At 30.3% G+C, this 20,534-nt stretch overlaps 1 protein-coding gene across 4 annotated transcripts in view; it reads left to right on the top strand.

The window, feature by feature from the left end:
- Nucleotides 1–760: 760 nt before the first annotated feature.
- The window catches only part of LOC125835910 (WAT1-related protein At5g64700), a 42,681-nt gene continuing 22,907 nt past the window's right edge, over nucleotides 761–20,534 (top strand). Inside the window, exons 1-7 of one of the 4 annotated variants that reach the window (XM_049515015.1) lie at nucleotides 761–1,036; nucleotides 1,830–1,892; nucleotides 2,058–2,174; nucleotides 3,790–4,036; nucleotides 5,043–5,201; nucleotides 6,055–6,206; nucleotides 6,894–7,385. In XM_049515015.1, the coding sequence (XP_049370972.1) occupies nucleotides 861–1,036; nucleotides 1,830–1,892; nucleotides 2,058–2,174; nucleotides 3,790–4,036; nucleotides 5,043–5,201; nucleotides 6,055–6,206; nucleotides 6,894–7,086 (1,107 nt within the window). In that variant the 5' untranslated portion in view covers nucleotides 761–860 and the 3' untranslated portion in view covers nucleotides 7,087–7,385. Of the gene's footprint in view, nucleotides 1,037–1,829; nucleotides 1,893–2,057; nucleotides 2,175–3,789; nucleotides 4,037–5,042; nucleotides 5,202–6,054; nucleotides 6,207–6,893; nucleotides 7,386–20,534 lie in introns of those variants that run through there. The other 3 variants (XM_049515013.1, XM_049515012.1, XM_049515014.1) reach the window with 3 other exon arrangements.

The following is a 20,534-nucleotide window of genomic DNA, read 5'->3' as shown; positions in this document are numbered from 1 at the left end:
CACAAACTTGGACGATTTTCCTTCATAAACTAACTTTAGGGGTTGAGTCAGGTTTATGTACCTATTTTTTCATAGTATTAGAGCTAGGTACATTCCCAGTTTGGGCTCTCGATCCATGCTCTAGTTAGGTTTGGACGTGAAGAGGTTTTATAACACATGATTTTTTCACTCAATTCCTATCGAACTTACTCACTGAAAAATTCACCGGTAGAAAACAAATTCTCTTTAAAATTATGAAAGCTTCCTAATTTTTCCACATAAAATCACCATTATTTTTTGCTTTTCTTACTAATTCAATCAATATATATGTGAAAATAATTATTCAAACATTTTTGTGTGGAAATTTAGTAGCTTAAGGAACAGAGGAGAGGGGGGGACAAATTATAATTATTAAAAAGATCTTTCACTCATTCTTTTTTAATCTTTGCCAAGATTATATATAAAACTATTGCTAGATCCATCCATGATCCTTAAAAAACCCAGTCTAGAAAGTTGTTTAATGTTTGCTAATTGAGTACTATAGTAATTAGCTAAGGGTCCATTATCTAATTAAAAAACTATAGTATTTATTTTCATAAAATAAAAAATAAAAAAGGAAGCATCCCTAAATAGTTCTACTTTAGAAACTTTTTATTATTGTTGGTCCCTTGTGGTCCAATTGAAAAGCAACTTATACATCACTATCAATAGTCATATTATATTGTAGTTTGTGTTTTCCAAATTCTTCTATATAAATCCCACTTCTTAGTCCCAATCTTTTGTAGTTTTTGAGTTGATTAAGAGTAGACAACCAAAGTTTACACCTTTTTTTTTCCTCTCAACAAAGAAAAAAACATCACATAATTAAAAAGAGAGAGAAAATGGATGGAAAGAGGAAAATATATGTAGCAATTGTAATAATACAAGCCATATATACTGGGATGTTCTTGCTTTCAAAAGTTGCCTTTGATGTTGGAATGAACCCTTTTGTGTTTGTATTCTATAGACAAGCTGCTGCTGCTGTCTTCTTAACACCTATAGCCATGTTTCTTGAAAGGTAAATTATTTTAATAGTTTTGATATAGTATACGTATATATATATATTGTTCGGACGCTTTAAATATGTTGTTGAACTTGTGTCTAAAGTTCGTAGCTTTTGGAGGATTGAACACACAAAACTGTATTTTAAAAGTATTCGAGCAACATAGCCTATCATCCCAATAACCCATTTTTAAAGTCCAAACATAATATCGTACTTGTGTCTGAAGTTTGTAGCTTTTGGAGGATAGAACACATAAAACTGTATTTTAATAGTATCCGAGCAACATATATAGCCTATCATCCCACTAACCCATTTTTAAAGTCCAAACATATTGTCGTATTTGTGTCTGAAGTTCATAGCTTTTAGAGGATTGAACACACGAAACTGTATTTTAAAAGTGTTCAAGCAACATATATAGCCTATAATCCCACTAACCCATTTTTAAAGTCCAATCATGTTGTAGTACTTGTATCTGCAGTTTATAGCTTTTGAAGGATTGAACATATAAAATTGTATTTTAAAAGTGTTCGAGCAATATAGTCTATAATCCCACTAACCCAATTTTAAATCTTTCTTTAATTATATATGAGTATTTGCTCAAGTGTGTGAAAGATTAAATGGTTAGAGAGGTTATATTGAATTTTTAGATTAGATGGTTACACAATTTAATTAACATGGTATCAGAGGCGTGGGTGAAGTTAATTCCTTATGTAATTAGTCTCTACGTAATTAATTAACAATTTAATATTTTGAATGAGATGGTTACACTGTTTATTAATACCGACCTATTATTTTTTTGTGTTTGTAGGAAAACAGCACCACCAATGTCATTCTTGATTTGCTTCAAGATTTTCATGCTCTCTCTATGTGGGTAAGTTATGAGTTGATTCTATTCTACAATCACATTTAGCGGCAACTTATTTTCCTTTTAGCAGTAATATTTATTGTTACAAAAATATTTAGCGGCAATGTCATTATATTCAGAGTCACTAAAGCTTTAATTCCTAGGTGTATAATGAAATTGGTGTTTTATCAGGGTTACATTGAGCTTGAATATTTATGGAGTGGCACTTAAATACACTTCAGCAACTTTGGCTGCTGCAACTACTAACAGCCTTCCAGTTACTACTTTTCTCCTTGCAATTTTACTTAGGTATGTGTTTTTTTTAAAATTATTTTTATTTAATATCATCCACTCAGATTTTCACTGTTTGACGGACCCCTACCATGTATGTATATAGATATATAAGTAAAAGTTCAATGAGGGAAGCATAAAGTACCTGATTTCTAGGCTTTCACTTTTTGTGGTGATATGAGGTTTTGACGAACCCCTATTATATATATACATATAAAAAAATATATAATATAGGGACATAAACCTGACCTCCATATTAGAATGGTACACTAAGTTACAAATGTCTAGTGCTCTTATTTAGTACCTTACTATAGTTAACTATTCACTTATTAAATCGAAATATTCTTTTTCTTCTAAATAGGTGTCCTCTTTGTGTGTAAGTAGATGTGTGGAAGGTCCATTTATTAATATATATATATAAATAATATATATCCTTTTCATCAAAGTGTAAAGTTAGGCTTGTGTATAATTTATATAATATATAATGGAAGAAATTATACACTAAATACATAGTATGTAATATAATCTATGTAAGTAGTGGTTTCAAGAATATACTTTGCAGAAAGGGAGTGTTAGGATAAGTATATTTTATGCTAATCAATATGAAATAATAATAATGAGAGACTTCTTATAGATTTGGAATTTTGTACAAAATCAAATTGTACAATGTATCATGCTAATCAATATCAAATTGTACAATGTATCATACACCTTGTTCGATAATAAGGTAAAGAGAAAACATTTAATTGTAGGGAATCTTTGAACAAAATTTGATAGCTAACTAGCCAAGAGAAAGTAAACTCACTTACCCAAAATAGTCTTTAAGAGAGGAGGTTGAGGGGTTCTTTATGGACAATCTTGACATACTTTTGGCACACAAAAAGAATCTAATAACAAGAAGTAGCATGGGGGGGGGGGGGGGGGGATGGTTCATATTGTGCAAGAATTCTCTATTTCATCCATGTTGGAATATATTCATATAAATTTTCACTTTAATTTTATGATTGTGATAGGTTAATTTGATTGATTTGATGTAAATTTCTTCTGGGAGTTTTTTATATTCATTCACCAAAATAATAATCAGCACACACATATATATATTGTATATTAATGTATAATATACATAAAATATATACCCCTCTATTTTTATTTATTTATCTTGTTTTGATTTGACAAAAAATTTAAGAAAATAAATAAGACTTTAAAATCTTGTGGTATTAAATTAAAGTTATGTCAAATGTACCAAATTGTCATTTAATATTTATGATCTTAAACATGTTAGGTGGAAAGTTGAAGTAAAAAGTTCACAAAAATAAAAACGCGACATTCTTTTTTTAACGGACTAAAAACGAAAATAGAACAAACAAATTGAAATAAAGAAAAAACATAATAGGTGTATCTTTTTTGTATATTTGACTAGAAATTATTTTTTTTCTACCGGTCAAATGTGTAACTTAGCCCTTTGTTGCTTTAACTAGACACTATAGTACTTCCTTTGTTTTAGTGAAATGGTAAAGTATGTTACGTAGTCCACTCACTTATGTTCCTTATCTAAGTAGTGGTCATCCATAAATGTCTTATCAATTTTGTATAGTAATGTTATATTTTGCTTTGTTGAATTTAACACAAATAGGATGGAGAGTGTCAAAATGAGGACATGGGGAGGGATAGCAAAGGTTATGGGCATAGTGTTTTGTGCAGGAGGAGCATTAACAATAGCATTTTTTAAGGGTCCAACAATGAAACTTTTGATGCATCATCATCTATTTAGCTATCATGGTCAAGTGCAAAACAGTGCTGCTTCTGGCAATACATGGATCAAAGGTGTCTTCCTTATGTTGCTTGCTAATGCATTATGGGCTACTTGGCTTGTCATGCAGGTATATTCTTATTCTTATTGATATTGTATGTAGTGTCTATATTAATTACTTTATGTCTAGTGATTCATTCACTACAATAACAATAACTTTTAGCGACAAGTAATATATACATTAACAAAGAATCTTAAAGCTTTTACCAGCAATAGTTAATTATCATTGGATCCAATGTCGCTATAAACTTTAGGAACATTTACAAAAAATATTAATTGCGTTTAAAAACACATATTTAACGGTAATTAAGTTATTGTTGTTAAAGATCATTTTTGATGTAGTAATTGAACATACAAATATAACATATATAATATATACATCATATTTATACATCGAGATATAAAAGAAAAGAAGCTTGTTTCTCTTACATTTACTATATTTGGTAAAGTGTTATTAGATTTTGTAATTAATTAAAAGTTTACCATAAAGAATGGTAAATAAGTTTTAAAGTAGCTTACCATATAAAAATTTCTCTATAATACTTTTGAAATTTGTAGTCTTAAATAGGTGCGGAAGTAGACTTTAACCTATAAATCCGGCATAACCTAGTAATATCAGCTTAAATCCTACATATCTATTAAGAAATTGATTAAATACATACAAAATAAAAATTCAAAACCTAGTTCGTAACACTTTGAGGTTCATATCCTAGAGTCCAAAACTTATAACATTCAAATCCTATATCCGCTTGTGTTCTTAAATATATCATGATATTACTTATAACAATTAAATATATCATAATATCACTTCGTTAAATTATTTCAGTATTAGAAAAATAGTTATTCTTTTAATTTGGAACAAACTAAAAAGGAAGCAGGACCATATAAAGTAGAGCTAATTGAGTGACTTTTTTGGTTTCAAAAAAATCATTTTGGTAACTTTCATGATATTTATAGAAAGTCAAGTAACTTTCATGATACTTATATCATTGGTAAAATTATCTGTATTATAGAGTTTTTCGACCTGAAATACTGATAGTTAATTAATTAATTGTTTGTGTTATTATCTTTTGTAGAACCAAGTTCTCAAGAGTTACCCATCAAAGCTACTATGTACAACTCTACAATGCTTCATGAGTAGTATTCAATCATTTGTTTTTGCCATAGCTTTAGCAAGAGATCCCTCTGAATGGAGACTTGGATGGAATGTTAGACTCCTCTCTGTTGCCTATTGTGTAAGTCTATATTTTTACCTAACTTTATCATTTTACTTTTTTCATACTTTAAAAGATAATTAAAAGTGATAAATGAAAGGATACAAAGCAAGTACAAAAGTTTTAAAAGATAAAGAGGAAGAAATAAAAGATGTTTCCATTATTAGAATGTTAACTAGATAATGTTGTATTATCACAAGAAAGATTCGTATTTTGAGAACTAACTTGACTAATTATTGAAGTTAAATTGATTTATATCAACTTAATCTTATAAAAGTTATATCATAAGTATTATATATTATGATTCTTCTCATGTCAATATGATAAAATATATATATACTTCCTTCGTTTTAAAAAGAATGACAATCTGATTTGACATGAAGTTTAAGAAAATAAAGAAGATTTTTCAATCTTGTGATCTTAAATTAAAGTTATGTCAAATGTACCAAAATACCTTTTAAATTTGAAAAACTAAAATTAAAGTGTTGTCAAAAAAAAAGAAGGAAAGAATTATTCTTTTTCAAACAGACTAGAAAAGAAAAATAGGCCATTTTTTTAAACGTATGTAGGGAGTATATATTTTTAAATATTGATCAAAATTTACATAATTTAAATCATAGAAAACGAAAACTGTCATATAAACTGAACAAAGAATTGAACCTTTGATAGAAATACTTTACTGTTTGGCACAAAAGATTGTCATTTTCTTGCAACACTTAAGATAATACCTTTTGTCATCCATAACCTTTTTTTAATGGTAGTCTTAATTAGTTAGAATACTTATAGGTCTTAATTAGTTAGAATACTTATAGGTTAAGTTTATTATTATTTTTAAATTTGCTAAAAAAAAATTTGATTTTTTTTTTTTTGGCAGGGAATAGTTGTGACTGGAGTTACATTTTATTTACAAGCTTGGGTTGTTGAAAAGAAAGGTCCAGTTTATATGGCCATGACTACACCTTTGGCCTTAATTTTTACAATTGCTGCTTCTGCTGTGCTTTTTGGAGAGATCATTAGTTTGGGAAGGTAATATTCTTACTTTTAAAAAAATATATATTTATTTATATGAAAACTAAGTTGGTCAAATTCTGTAAGACGATGCTTAAGTAAACTTATAAGCTAGTCAGATTGACTTAAAAGAACTTTTTAACTTATTTTTGTTTTGATAAATATTCAAAAGTACTTAAAAGTTGAGTGTTCGTAAGTCAAAATCACTCAGAAGTCATAAGGTAGTTGTTCTCAACTTATGATTTTTTCAATTTTGTAAAAAATTCTAATTTGACAAAAATAAAATTTCTATTTTATGCTTAATAATTTTTTTTAAAAAATTCTCAAAATACCTTTTCCAAAACAAAATCTTTGGCATCCTCTGTGTTACATATTTGTTGTTCTATCTTTTTTCTTATAAAGATACTTTTTGATTTTGTAAACAATCTAGTCATCATTTTACTAAAAGAACAAAACTTTTTTTTTTAACCAAACATGTCAATTATTTATTATCAGTTTCAACACTTTATTCAACACAGATAATTATTTATTTATAAATTGATTTTAGCACTTAACACTCTATCGACTATTTACGATTAGCTAACTCAAACATATATGCTTTTAACACTTAACACTTTATCAATTATTTACGATCAACTAACTCAAACTTACTCTAAATTAGTTATTGATGCACTTGTTTTTTTTTGCATGTTTCATTTCTTGCAGCATTTTAGGAGGGATATTACTGGTTGGTGGTCTATACTGTGTACTTTGGGGGAAATCTAAAGAACAAAATATGAAAACTTCAAATATTGAAGATATTGAAAAGGCAGAGAATGGATCAAAGGAAGAATCAATCTTGGAGAAACAATCCTCAACACCAAATGCAAGAATCCAACACGCTTGTTCTCCAGCTTAATTAGAGGTCTCGGAAATAAAAAATAATAATTAATGTATGTTCACCAATGAAAATAACTTATTGTTCGTATAAAATAATTATTGTTCGTGTATCATATGTGTCTCACATGCAAGAAAGAATCCTTTTGGCAAGGAGGGATTTAGGAGCTTTAATCTCATTGTGTACAATTAGCATAGTGTTTAGGATAATTCATGATCAGATACTAATTGAGTTTTATGTTGTATGTGGGCACTAGCTATTGTTAATGTGACTTTTAATAAAGGTTAGTCTATTAAGTGTTGTAATCTAGTGTTTTTTTTTAGTATTGTTATTATTATTTTGTTGTTTTCGCTACTTCATTATTTTTTATGATTTGCTAGGTTTCTTTGACTCTATTTATTTTATACGATTGATTATTTATATGATTTACTTGAGTTGGAGGTCTATCGAAAATAGCCTATCTGAAAAATGGCCATGTAGCCTTTCTTTTTTCTTCTTTTGTGTCTTCTTCGTCCTCCTTCTTGTTCTGTGTCCTCCTCCACTTCCTTCTTCTTTAAAATTTGTCGTACTAAAAATGTGAATAGTTTTGAGCGAATTATATATCGAAAGACTTGAAACATCGAAAAAATTTCATATCTAAAATTTGGGATTGTTAGAGGAGATTTTGAGTTGGTCGAAATTGAGTTGTCAGTGAGTACTTCATGTATAATTTAAACTATATTCACCTTTTGACTGTATTATAATGTATAATCACTGTATAACTCATGTATATATAAGTTAGTTATATAGTCAGTGTTAAAGTTATATATGACCTTTGACTTTTTATGTAAATAAAACATAACTATATTTATTATAAACTAATTACTTTATTTTATTGTATATATTTGAAATCATCGCGATGGTTTTATGACATTGAACGGTCATTCTCCATGGGCTCAGAGGCCCGCATTACTTGATATCTCAATAAATAGCTTAAGGAATTTTTGCATACTCTAATTACGTTTTATATATTAAAATAACAATAACAATATCTTATATAGTCAACTTGAAAGTAGGTATTTCTTGATTTTAAGTTCCAAAGTACACAAATATACCTATTTACATTTGTGTGTAGCGCATATATACATAGATATACAAAAAGATATTAAAAATATATATATGAAAAAGTTGAAAACACTCACTTATTTGAACGAATATACGTGAATATAAATCAAGTATATCATTTTATACAATAATGTATAATATTGCATGAGTAATGCGATAAAGTTGTACCACGATTACACAAACAAGAGAGGGACTATGAGCAGTGATATTCACCCTTGTTTGTAATACTTTTGTAATATGAACGAGATTTGTGTATATGTTATCAATAGTGAAAGATCAACGAAATCCTTTTTTTTTAAATTGTTCCAAGCCAAACTTGAATCTCAAGGAAACAAGGTAATTGATTCACAAACTAAGTGTCAATTTGTAGTAGATGTTTATCTAAATAAATAAATTTAATTTCCTCTTTCAACCCTTTTTTTTTTTTCTGTTTCTGCGTTTTTTCTCTTATTTTTCTTCTTTTTCATTGTCTCCGATAAGAGTGAAACACAACTTTAAAATAGGGAGTAAAAGTGGTTCAACAGTTACCCCATAACTGTTCCCACTTCTTTTTTCAAAATTATATTTATCTTTATTTCAGAAACTCTATCGGGTCGGGTCGTCGAATCTACATGGGCGACCCATGACCCAAAACTTACATTATTAATCAATTCCAATTATATTGTTTTATGTTAATAACACAACCATGACTATTTAGTTTTAATATTGCTTGAGATAGTATCTCCCATTATCTCCTACAATAAGATAAAAGGTAAGAAGTAGAAAATTATTTATAAATAGCCTTTTCAGTTTCAATGCGCGAAATCAGAAAAAATATAGCCGAAACAAGCACAACAAGTTTTCATTCAGAAATAACTAAGTTGTATAATTTTAATTTTTTCTTTTTGGTGATTTCAACGTTTTGCTTTTTGTGATGAAAATTATGTTTTTCTTCGGGCGGTAAATTATTGAATTGTGTTGAAAGTATTTTCGGAATCTAGAGAGAGAAAGGGATAAATTGATAAATTCAAGTATAGATTTCTATTTTTGATGAGAGTTATAATAGAATGCATGCGTCCACTATCAATCAACGGACCAGGTCCCTTGACTCAGCAAGAACAGTAATGAAGAGTAAACAACAAAGAGAACACAACACAAGCAGTTTACGTGGAAACCTCCTTGCTCAAGGGAGTAAAATCACGACCTGTCTCACAAGATTTTCAACTGTTTCCACTAATCTCTTCAAGCAAAAGTGAAACACAATTACAACCAAAGTGAGAAGAAGTTATTAATCTCATAACTAAGTAATAACTCTATTACTTACTGAGCCTAAGCAGATACCACACTGCCCACTAAGCTATCACCACTAGACAACTTAGAATTCAACTAAGCAGTGACCACACTGCCCACTAAATCAACTAACTCCTAGATGACTTAGAATTTTCCTAAGCAGATACAACACTGCCCACTAAATCAGTTAGCCTTAACTGATTTAGACTTTTACAAACGAACACAAGATCTGAATCCTTTATAGATTAGGAACATATTTACACTGTAAGTACAGAAGATATGATCCTAAGACAACTAGACAACTTCCAGCTCTATCAGGTCCCTGTTGCTCTTGAGGATGATACTTCTTGAGAGTTAGCCTTTGCAAGAGTTCTTGAGAGTTTTCAAGTTGCAAAAACTGAGGTTGTGTCTATTGAAATGAACCTTATAAAATGATAGACACAAAACTCAAACTCAACAAAGATGCTTCAGCACTCTATCAGGTCCCTTTGTTGAGCATGAGTATTGTTCTTCCTTGAAGATGGCCTTTTCTTTTGAGCTTATGAATTTTTCAGAAATTCACAACTTTGTTTGCCAAATCTTGAGTTTGTGTTTTGGAGAAGAGACTATATCACTATGGACACAAACCCTTGGGACAAGACTATTGGCTGAGAGCCTACTGTTATGAAAAGTTGTGCACCAACCACATCAGAGTTGGCAGCCTTTTGACAGCTGTCTTTTCGTTCTTTTCTCGTACGCAGACTTTCTAGGACCAGGTCCCTTGTTGCGTTCTTTGATGCTTGAGTTCTTGAAAAATATTTGATGGCTCTCTCTCTTCTTGAATGAATAATGTTGTTTGTTTATTGTAGTATATACCAGCTAGGACATGAATACACCTAATTGTCTTTGCTTATTCACTTTTACAATAAGTATTAATTTTCTTGTTAATTCTAATCTTAATAGGACTATTGACATTATATATTAGTTTGAATAGGTGAGCAGGAAATTGGAATCTTCTTATGAAGGTGGGACTTGAAATTGAATCCACCATCCGCCTGCTACTCAGTCATAAGCTCGTCTCATGGGGTTTGCCTCGTGCAATTTATATTTTCTGTATGATTTAATGTGCAAGATGTTTTATTTAAAATATATTTTAAATTGGTTTAAGAGTCGCCACTTAATTTTTAAGAAAAAACTATTGTTTTCAAAAGACAAACAGAAATCTAATGAAAACTAAAAAGGGGGTTCGGGGTTCATATTAGCATTTTGGGAAGGGATTTAAAGCACCCAAAATGTCCGCTAACATGCGGTTATCCGACAATTAATTATTTGGCTAAAATAATTTTAACTTAGCTTAAACTGCAAAACTGAACTTTTTTATAGTTCAGAAAAATATTGAGATATTATCTAAGTTAAACGCTTTGATAGATTATGTTTTATAGGAAGCGAGTATTTAGTTAAATTTTAGAAAATTAGTTCAGAATGGCTATCTTTCGGGGAATTAAATTGTGGTGACCTTAAAACTAATAACACATATTGACAGATAACCAAATATGAAGTAATAAAGTATAGAGAGAAATTTGGGGCCCAAGTCTGGTTTTCTGTCCGCCTGGGCCAATACTTGGGCCTAATCTCGTTTTGGGCAAAGGCCCAATTCTTGCCACCTTCGTACATGTCCTAAATTCTAACAAAATAATTAATAAATAAAATGACGAAGGCTTAGGCCCAAAAATTACAAAATACAAATTTGAATAAAGAGTGGGCCTTTTGGCCCAATCTTTTCAATTCTCCTCTGCTTTCGCATTTTTTCAACTCCGGGACCTGCACGTCGATTTTCAATGGCCGATTGATTTGAAAAGAGGGAACTTGAGCCTTTATGGCTCTCCCGAAATGCAAAGGGGAGGCGAGATTCGTAATGAACTCGGGCAAATTTCACAGACAATGGACAAAGAGAACAAGAATTAGTAACCAACAATAATATTTCTGAACCAAGCACTAAATACTAACTGTATCAAAAGGAATACAACTTATCAATAGCAAACAACTAGCAATAATTTAACTAAGCATGGCATACTATTCTAGATGCGATCCTTAGCTAAAGAAGAGTGAATACTTGGTCAAACATATCATGTTGGACAGTCAGGCAAAGAAGGATTTGGGAAGCAAAGAAACTAAGCTGTTAAAATTAATTCCATGATGATATATATATATATATATATTTTATTTTATTTTTTGAACACAAGAGAAAAGTCTTATCCAAGCTTAAGCTAACAGAGGAGTATAAAATGGTGAAATATGGAGCAATTATAAGCACAAATAAATAACAACAAAAAATAAAATATATATATATATATATATATATATATATATATATATATATATATATTTCCAGAGGATAACGTACTAGGCGGTAGCACCATAACAAAGTAAAATACTAAAAAAAAAAAACCATTTTTAGCCGAATTTACTCATATCATTGATCTAATATTAGAATTCTAAGCAAAGCGAAGTAATAATGGATTCCGACATGTCACTTAAAAATCACCGACTACTCTATGCTTATCCATATATTGAGGTCATCGAAATACCATTTGTAATATTTAAAACATGAGAGAGGATGCCATAAATGTGACCAAGGACCAGATCACATACATTATATAAAGGGAAACATGTGGAACCAATATGCTGCCACTTACTATAATAAATTTTAAACACATTAGAAGAAGAAAATTCCACCAAACTATTATATTAAAGAAAAAATAAAAAAGTAACAGGACCCCACATATGACAAATATTGCACAAAATTTAAAGCATGGAAGTATGGATTTCACTACTTTTACTAAAAGAGAAAGGATGACTATATGCATATTGGACGACTTTGGGGAATGACACGAAAATAGTAAAGACCAAGAATTTGAACAAAAACCAATATTGACAATAATGAACTCCAAATAATAATGAAATATGCATATCATAATTTACACGGTTAGGACAGTGGAAAACAGATTACGTGATACTAAAAATGAGGTTAAGAACTTTGTTCATGCGCAAATCACCAAAAAAGGAAAAAAAATATATATTAAAGGGTAAGACAAGAATTCACAAGCATGAACGAGATAAGGACTTCGACACTTTATTCCTTCAAGAAGAGAGACACAGGAAGAAACAATCACACTTCATAAACAACCTATTTTTCAAAATTTTCCACATTTCTTAAAGAGAAGAGCATTGACAGTAAAAGAAGAATAGAGTTTTTGAGGTTTGAAGCCAGTAAGATACGAGAAGACGTTCGACATAACCGAACAAACACGCGAGAAGGAAAATCGCAGCACAACTCAAACTCAAGAAAACAGGAAGACCGCAATATTGAGTACAAATCCACAAAGCTTTAATTCGATATTGCGACTAACTCGATAAAACGACTAAGCACATATACATCATATCAAAATATTATAAACTAAATAGTAACTAACAGCCGACAAATACAGAATAAAAGCTTTGCAAATTGATAAGTCATTTCGAAATAGAATAAGAGGTGGAAAGAACATTATGAAGAAAAAGACTACCTTTTTCGGGACAGCGAAACAGGGACGGGACGAGCAGGGGAGCAACGATTTCTCACCGAATACGACTTCAAAATTCGAACAATAAATTAGAATATCGAAACGACTTCAAACAGGGACCCTTTTAGAACTTAGAACTAAATTGTATTAAGATTTCTTAAGTGTAAAGATTGATTGTTCAAGAAAAAACTCTAACGTATATCTCTTTCTCCAATCTTTTTCCTCAACCCTCGACAAATAAGCAAAAGGGGATTTATATAGATGGGGAGTTAGGGTGAAAACGGGTAGAAACAAGGGTCAAAAATGGAATTTTCTTCTTGTTTCAAAATTCAAAACTCGGAACAGAGAGCAGCTGGGGTTTGCACAAGATTTCCTCCAAAATCTCAGAAAATCTGGACGAGGCAGCAGGCTGGAACAAGTTGGTGAGGGCAGACGCTTGCTTTTCCGTGGATTCTGCTGAATTGCTGCTGCTGCTTTGACGCTTCTGGTCAGCAATAACGGCTACTGTTTGATGTATTGTATGTAGTTGTTTGGAATTGTATTGTATGCATGTTAGGAATTAAAAGGGAAAAGGGGTGGGGTCAGTTAGTGTATGTTTATGTATTATTATAGTATTGTTGGGTTGGTTGGTACATGTATGTAATGTATTGTTTTGGATATGGATTGTTGTGTGCTGGAAATACAACATAAAGTCCCAAAATTTGGTCATTTAAGATGAGTATAGAGTAAAAATTTAAATCGGTTAGATTTTGGATTTTAAGAAATAGCCAAATTGAGTTGAATTAATAAATTTGGCTAAAACCTAAATAAGGTGAGCTAATATAAAATTAATTAATGAGCTTCTTAATGTTAACGAAATAAAATAATTAATTCGATTATAAACTAATTAATTTAAAACTATGGCCATAACTAAAAATAACGTAACTTAAAAATGTACTTTTCAAATCAACAAAATTAAATAAGACAAAATAATATAAAATAAGAATAATTAAACTAATAAAATAAATAACTTATACTTTAAACCAAATTAATTTAATTGAATATAAAACAAACTCTTTTTGAGACGATTTTTGAATATTCATAAAATATAATAATTATATACATAATTATGTAAAACATATATATTATCTAAAAATTATAAAATAAGACAGAACTAGTTAAAATAACTTGCAAACTATATTATTATTATTACTTTTATAAAACTAATTATTTTAAAACTATGGCCATAACTTAAATAACGTAACTTAAATAAAATGTGCTTTTCAAATTAAATAAGAAAAAATAATATAAAATAAGAATAATTAAACTAATAAAATAAATAACTTATACTTTAAACCAAATTAATTTAATTGAATATAAAACAAACTCTTTTTGAGACGATTTTCGAATATTCATAAAATATAATAATTATTTACATAATTATGTAAAACATATATATTATCTAAAAATTATAAAATAAGACGGAACTAGTTGAAATAACTTGCAAACTATATTATTATATTTTATTTTTTTTTGAATTTTTATAAAACTGATTATTTTAAATCGTTTGAGATTGAAGAAGCTTGAAATGATTAATTTATATTGTGGAGGTCCAAAATTGGGTGTCAACACAAGATTGTATATATAATGAACATGTTACCACAAAATGCTGACTCGAAGGGGACATATTGTAGATTTCCCTGGGGTTTACAAAAATAAATAAATTAACCCTGGCGATTAATAAAGTAGACAATTCAATTGGTCAATTTTGTATACATATGTTGTTCTATTGCTTACTTTAGTTAAACGTTTTAAAATTCTTGTTGTAGTTTTAGTTAGAGGTATACATGGTCGGGTTGGTTCGGGTTTTTCAAATATCAAACCAAACTATTTGTGTCGGATTTTTAAATCTATAAACCAAACCAAACCAATAAAATTCGGGTTTTTCAACTTCGGGTTTTTTTGGATTTTTTCGGGTTTTTTGGATTTTTGGATTTTTCTGGTAAAGTATTCATACAAACATATAATTTACTTGTACTTCAAATATTTCTTTAGTCCTACCAAAATACAACTATCTAAGATGTTTCTTAAGAAAATACACAAAATATTATATGAGTAATGATACTAAAATATCCAACAAAAAATAATAATAATGAAATTGCGTAAAACAAATATTGCAAATTAACAAGTCATAATGAAAATGAACATAATTTAAAAGTACTAAATCATGCTAAAATAAGTTTAATAAGCATTAGTTACATGACTAAATATTAAAGGAAATTAAAATTAGATTATGTATTTGAATAAACCAATGTAAAACCATAAAACAAATATTCAATGTTATTGTCGTTCTTAGTGTTGAATTGATTTTTTTTGCTTTAGTATTAATTTGATTTTGATTTAAGCTTTATTATAATTACCAACATATGTGGACTATAATCTTTATTGAACCATTTAGAATTATAAGTTTCAAACTTGAAATAATAATATATTAAAAGATAAAAACTATGAAAAAGTATAAGAAATATTTTAAAAATATATCAAAGTACATATTTTTATGTATAAAATAAAATTTTAAAATTATATATATAATGTCAGGTTGGTTTGGTCTCGGGTTGCTTTTTTTTAGTTAAAACCAAACCAACCCAAATATAGTCGGGTTTTTTTTTTTCAATACCAAACCAAGTCAAACCAAGCACTAGTCGAGTTTTTTTTCTTGATTTGCGGTTTGATTTGGTTTTCGGTTCGATTTTGTACACCCCTAGTTTTAGTTACTAAAAATAACTTTTGGGAAAATCCGCTAAATAATTTGAATTTATTCAAATTAATTTTTTTTTGAATTTATTCAATTTGGTGATCAATAGTTAGGCATAAGTTGTCCACGTGTGATGATATTTAATTTTTTATGATCGCTTTATTACTTGTCAACTGCGTATATGTGCGTGTGCCTCAATTTATAACTTCTGAGTTAAGTTTTCATAAAACTCACACACATTATTACCTTTGTTATTTCTTTTTTTTTTAATAAAAACATTCGACTGCGTATACGTGTGTGTGCACCAAATTTTAACTTCTGAGCTAAGATTTCATAAAATATCTCTCACACACACATTTTATTATAGTTATTCCATTCAAAAACAAACGGAGGAAACCTCGTAGCCGCTATTCTTTAGTTGTGCTTATACAATAATTCACAAATCACACAGATAATGTAAACTACATTAGACAAGCACGACTAGTATGACAAACTCGACTGAGAAGACATTGATAGAAAATTTGATCCCAAACTCCTTTATCACATATAATTGTACCAACTCAACTACCTTTACGATATCTCAGCTCACATTATTGTAACATAAAGTTTAGTAAGACAGGTACGTTTTGTTAACTTCTAGTCATGTGAGTTTTTAGCACGTTTTGTTAATTTTGGCCCAAAAGTCGGCTCTAAAAAGATCATGAACTTCAAATTGGAATTTAAAAGCCATCGATCTAATTTCACTATAACTAATTCTTATCAAGAAGCTTAATTTGTGTCTAAATTCATTACATTTAAAACTAGGAGACAGTTCCATGTTTTGTCCGCTTTAATATATAGTAAAATGCATGTGTGTGATTGAATAGATTTATGTAGCATTGGACCACAACCTTTATTTTTCTTGATATATCAATTGCATCTTTTTTTCATTGTGTTGTTTAGACTATGAAACTACTTGGAATTGGACGATTCACATCTTTATTCTTTTGAATTTTCTTTTAATATTTAGTGTTTGATATTCACTGACTCAATTATCTCGATTTTGATTGTGTAGGGAAAATTAAAAAGGGAAGTATTTCCTTCTAGGAATTATTCTCGAAGGTCTAACATGAAGCTTTTAGTTAAATATACAAGATTTCATCCATCCTATTATTGTTTTTGATTAAAAAAAAATTGACATAATCATTTGATTTTCGGTATCTACTAGGCTAGCTAATTTCGATTCAAACCATGTAAGGTTCATTAAAGAGGGAACACTCCCTACCAAGAATTTTTACTAAACCTAAGACTCAAGCTCAATATACTCCGATAAATTAGGATGGAAAGAATCTTATTCATCCCATTACATTTCATGGTGATCGGAAGTTTTACCCCCTTGGTCTCAGTCTATATGAATTACTTTAATTTTTAGTCAGTTTTAAAAAGAATGGTCAAAAACATTTGTATATTTAGTATCAATTTAATTTTTAAAGGGTTTTTTGTCACACAAATCCAATAACTTATTTTAGCCCACAAATTTTAAAAGTCTTTTTTTTTTCTTAAACTCTGTTCCAAGTCAAACTAACTTATATAAATCGGAGCGGAGAGAGTATTTGATATTTTCTAAAACGAGTGTCTCATTCTAAAAAAAGTCCTTTTTGAATTTCAATCATATGAATACCCCTTTACACTTGGATTAGAAATTAGTTAGATGAAAAAAAAATAAAGAACAATAAAGTAGAAATTTAATTATTTGCTAAAGTTGGCATGTGAATAGGTTAATGGAAACAATTAACCTAAGACAAAGATATCAAAATCAGTCCTAAGTTATGTGAGTAAGCAAATCCATCCAATATTTGATGGATCGAGTGATTGATGTATAATAGAGACAAGATAACAATGAGTTGAATGGACATAAGTAAATTTGCCAAAGTTTTCCACTCAAATGAACAAATGATTGCCACATTGTCATCTTGATTGGGGGGGGGGGGGGGGGAGGGGGGGTGGAGATACGATTCTATTTTTGAATGTTGACATCTTTTTTTTTTTTTTTTTTTTTACCAAAATGAATATTTTAATCTTTAAATTAAGGATAATTTACATAAATTTCATAGTATTACATTATTTTCCTACTCTTTTTCAAATTACAAAAAATTCTTAAAATTTATGGATTTCGAATGCATCACTGAACTTTCGGATACATCAGCAAACATCCGAATACATAGGAGAGGGATGTATCTGAGATGGGATAAGGATGTATCCGAGAGGGGAGGGATGTATCTGAGATGGGATAAGGATGTATGTTGTATCATAAAGGGGATAAGACATCCAAATACATAAGGGAGACATGTAACCGAGAGGGAGGGATGTATCCGAAAATGAAAGATGTATTAGAGAGAGAGGAGGGATGTATTCGAAAATGAAGGATGTATCCGAAAATGAAGGATGTATCAGAGAGAGAGAGGAGGGATGTATCCGAGAGTGATAAGAATGTATCACCGAAGGGGACGGGGGGTGGGGGGGTGATGTATCTAAGAGAAGATTTTTGATTTTTTTTTTTTGAATGGTAGGAAATTTTAGAGATTATAATAAAAGAAGATGTGTATTAAGGTAAGTTTTCCTTAAATTAATAAGGTTGAATTTGAGTTTCGATGTATTAGGACCAAAGGATGTTTTCTATTAATGTAACGATCCGTTTCCGTCGTTATAGAAAAGCCAATGGGGAAAGAATTGGGGCTAGAAAACTTTTGAGTAGTAACTTTGGAGTTCCCAACCTAGTCCAGATTTGGACGAAATCAGAGTCGTGAAGGTGTAGGGAAATCTGGTAACAATCGGGTGACTTATTTGTGATTTTGATTACATGAGTGGTTAGATAAGTTGTTAAGGAATCTGTACGACTTTACAGAATTGAATTTGGGTAAGTAGAACTCCCGAAATCGATAGTGTGAACGGTATTTTCTGAGCGTCGTTGTTTAAAGGTGTGTTGTGAAATGGGGGTCTTGGAATTATTAAAATAGCTCACTGGTTCCATGCAAGCCGCTGGGGCGGCATTTCTGCCGCTGTAGCAGGGTGAGGACCGTTGTGGCGGGTCCGACTCGACTTAAGGTCGTAAATAAACCCCAAATATATTTTTATTCTACACTTTTCGACTTTGAGAGCTAAGGAATGACCCCAGACGAGTTCTTGACCCTTTTTCACCATTCTTAAGGCTAAAGGTAAGGCTTGAACTCCCTGAATTCATTTTTTGATCCATAGAACGTAGTTTCTTGGTAATTATCATTGGGGAAAGGTTTTGATCTAAAGATAATGGTGGAAAAATCCCTAATCTGGGTATGGGAATCAAGGTTTGACCTAGGGTTGATATTATTGATTATGATCCGGGTAATTGGGTCTTGATTGTTGATCTTTGCGTCTAAATTGTTGTTTTTAGACCTAGAACAAGCGGAAAGAATCTGAAAAGGGAAGATCAAGTGTCTTAGGGGATTCAAGCTTGGATTCAAGGTAGGTAATGGTTGTGATTTCATGTTGGTGTGATATATGTTTGTAATTGCTCATTATAATGCATGTATGTATGCGAATGTTGCATTCTTGATTACCCAAATCGTAAATGAGGATAATTGAATAATTGTATGTCATGAGTCACCTCTTGTTGTATGATTGTGAGAATATACATTGTGATTGTGATTGTGATTTGTTGAATGGATCTGGTGTTGCGTTTCGACATACTAACTTGGATCGGTTGCCACGTTCTGACATAAACATGGGATCGGTGGGCTCCTTCTCCCTCCCCTTCTTCAAACTCCGATTCATATTTTTCATAGAGAAATCTCTGATCAAGGATAGACCAAGAGCCCTTTTGCATCATATCTAAGGGATTCCACGTTTCGGCATAAACATTAGATCGGGTACCATGTTTCGGTATGCTAACAGTTGGGTGTGGGTTCTGTCACGACCCGAGTCTACACCCTGGACGTGGTCGACACTCGAAGACAATTACTGGTCCCTAAGTAAACCCTCATCCTGGCTGACTACAAGCGAAAGACTAAATCAAGCATGCAAAAGCTTAAAAGTTCAATAAAATTTATGAAACTTAAATTGGAAGCTTTAACTCAAAAAAAAACTTTGAATAAAATAAATTATTCAACTCGCCATAAAATAGACAACTTAAGTCTTTAAAACATTTAATAAAATAAATAATACAGATTTCTCAACTATACTGACTATCTTTGAAGCCTCTAACTGATAAAGATAGAAGTCATGACATCCTGACTAAACTAAAAAGTAAATGAATCCTCCGAAAACAAGGAGGCTCACCATAGCTAACTCGATCTCGGATGTATCAACGAAGCTCCTATTGATGATCCTGAATACATGTGTCTGCATCATGAAAAGAAGCAGGACAAATAGCTCAGTACGTGGAATGTACGAGCATGTAAGAGGAATTCTAAAGCATAAACATAAGCTTGAAACTTGATAAAAAGGAAACATACTTACCACTTCTTAACTCACTCAACTCAGTTCAATTCAGGAATAAGATGCTCAACTCAATAAATAAGACACTCGACTCTTGGTACTCAAACTCTGGATACTCAACTCAATATAAAGCAACAATAAGAGATACAATATATGGAAAGCTTTTAAAACAATAGAAAGCAACTCAATGTATTTAAAAATAAATTATACTCAGTTTGTATGCAATAATACAATATAAACTCTGTTTGTATATGAAAATACAAGTAAACTCTGTGTATATAAAAATACAAATATATATGTGAGAGTTTCTCTAACCGACAACCATCACTTAAGAGATATTGTGATGATATAGAGTTTTGCCTCACGCT

This window comes from Solanum verrucosum, unplaced genomic scaffold, assembly GCF_900185275.1.
Source record: "Solanum verrucosum unplaced genomic scaffold, falcon-dt-bn FXZP01000128.1, whole genome shotgun sequence".
Lineage (NCBI taxonomy): Eukaryota > Viridiplantae > Streptophyta > Magnoliopsida > Solanales > Solanaceae > Solanum > Solanum verrucosum.
The sequence above is the reverse complement of the archived record's forward strand: the minus strand, read 5'-3'. Positions and strand labels throughout refer to the sequence as shown.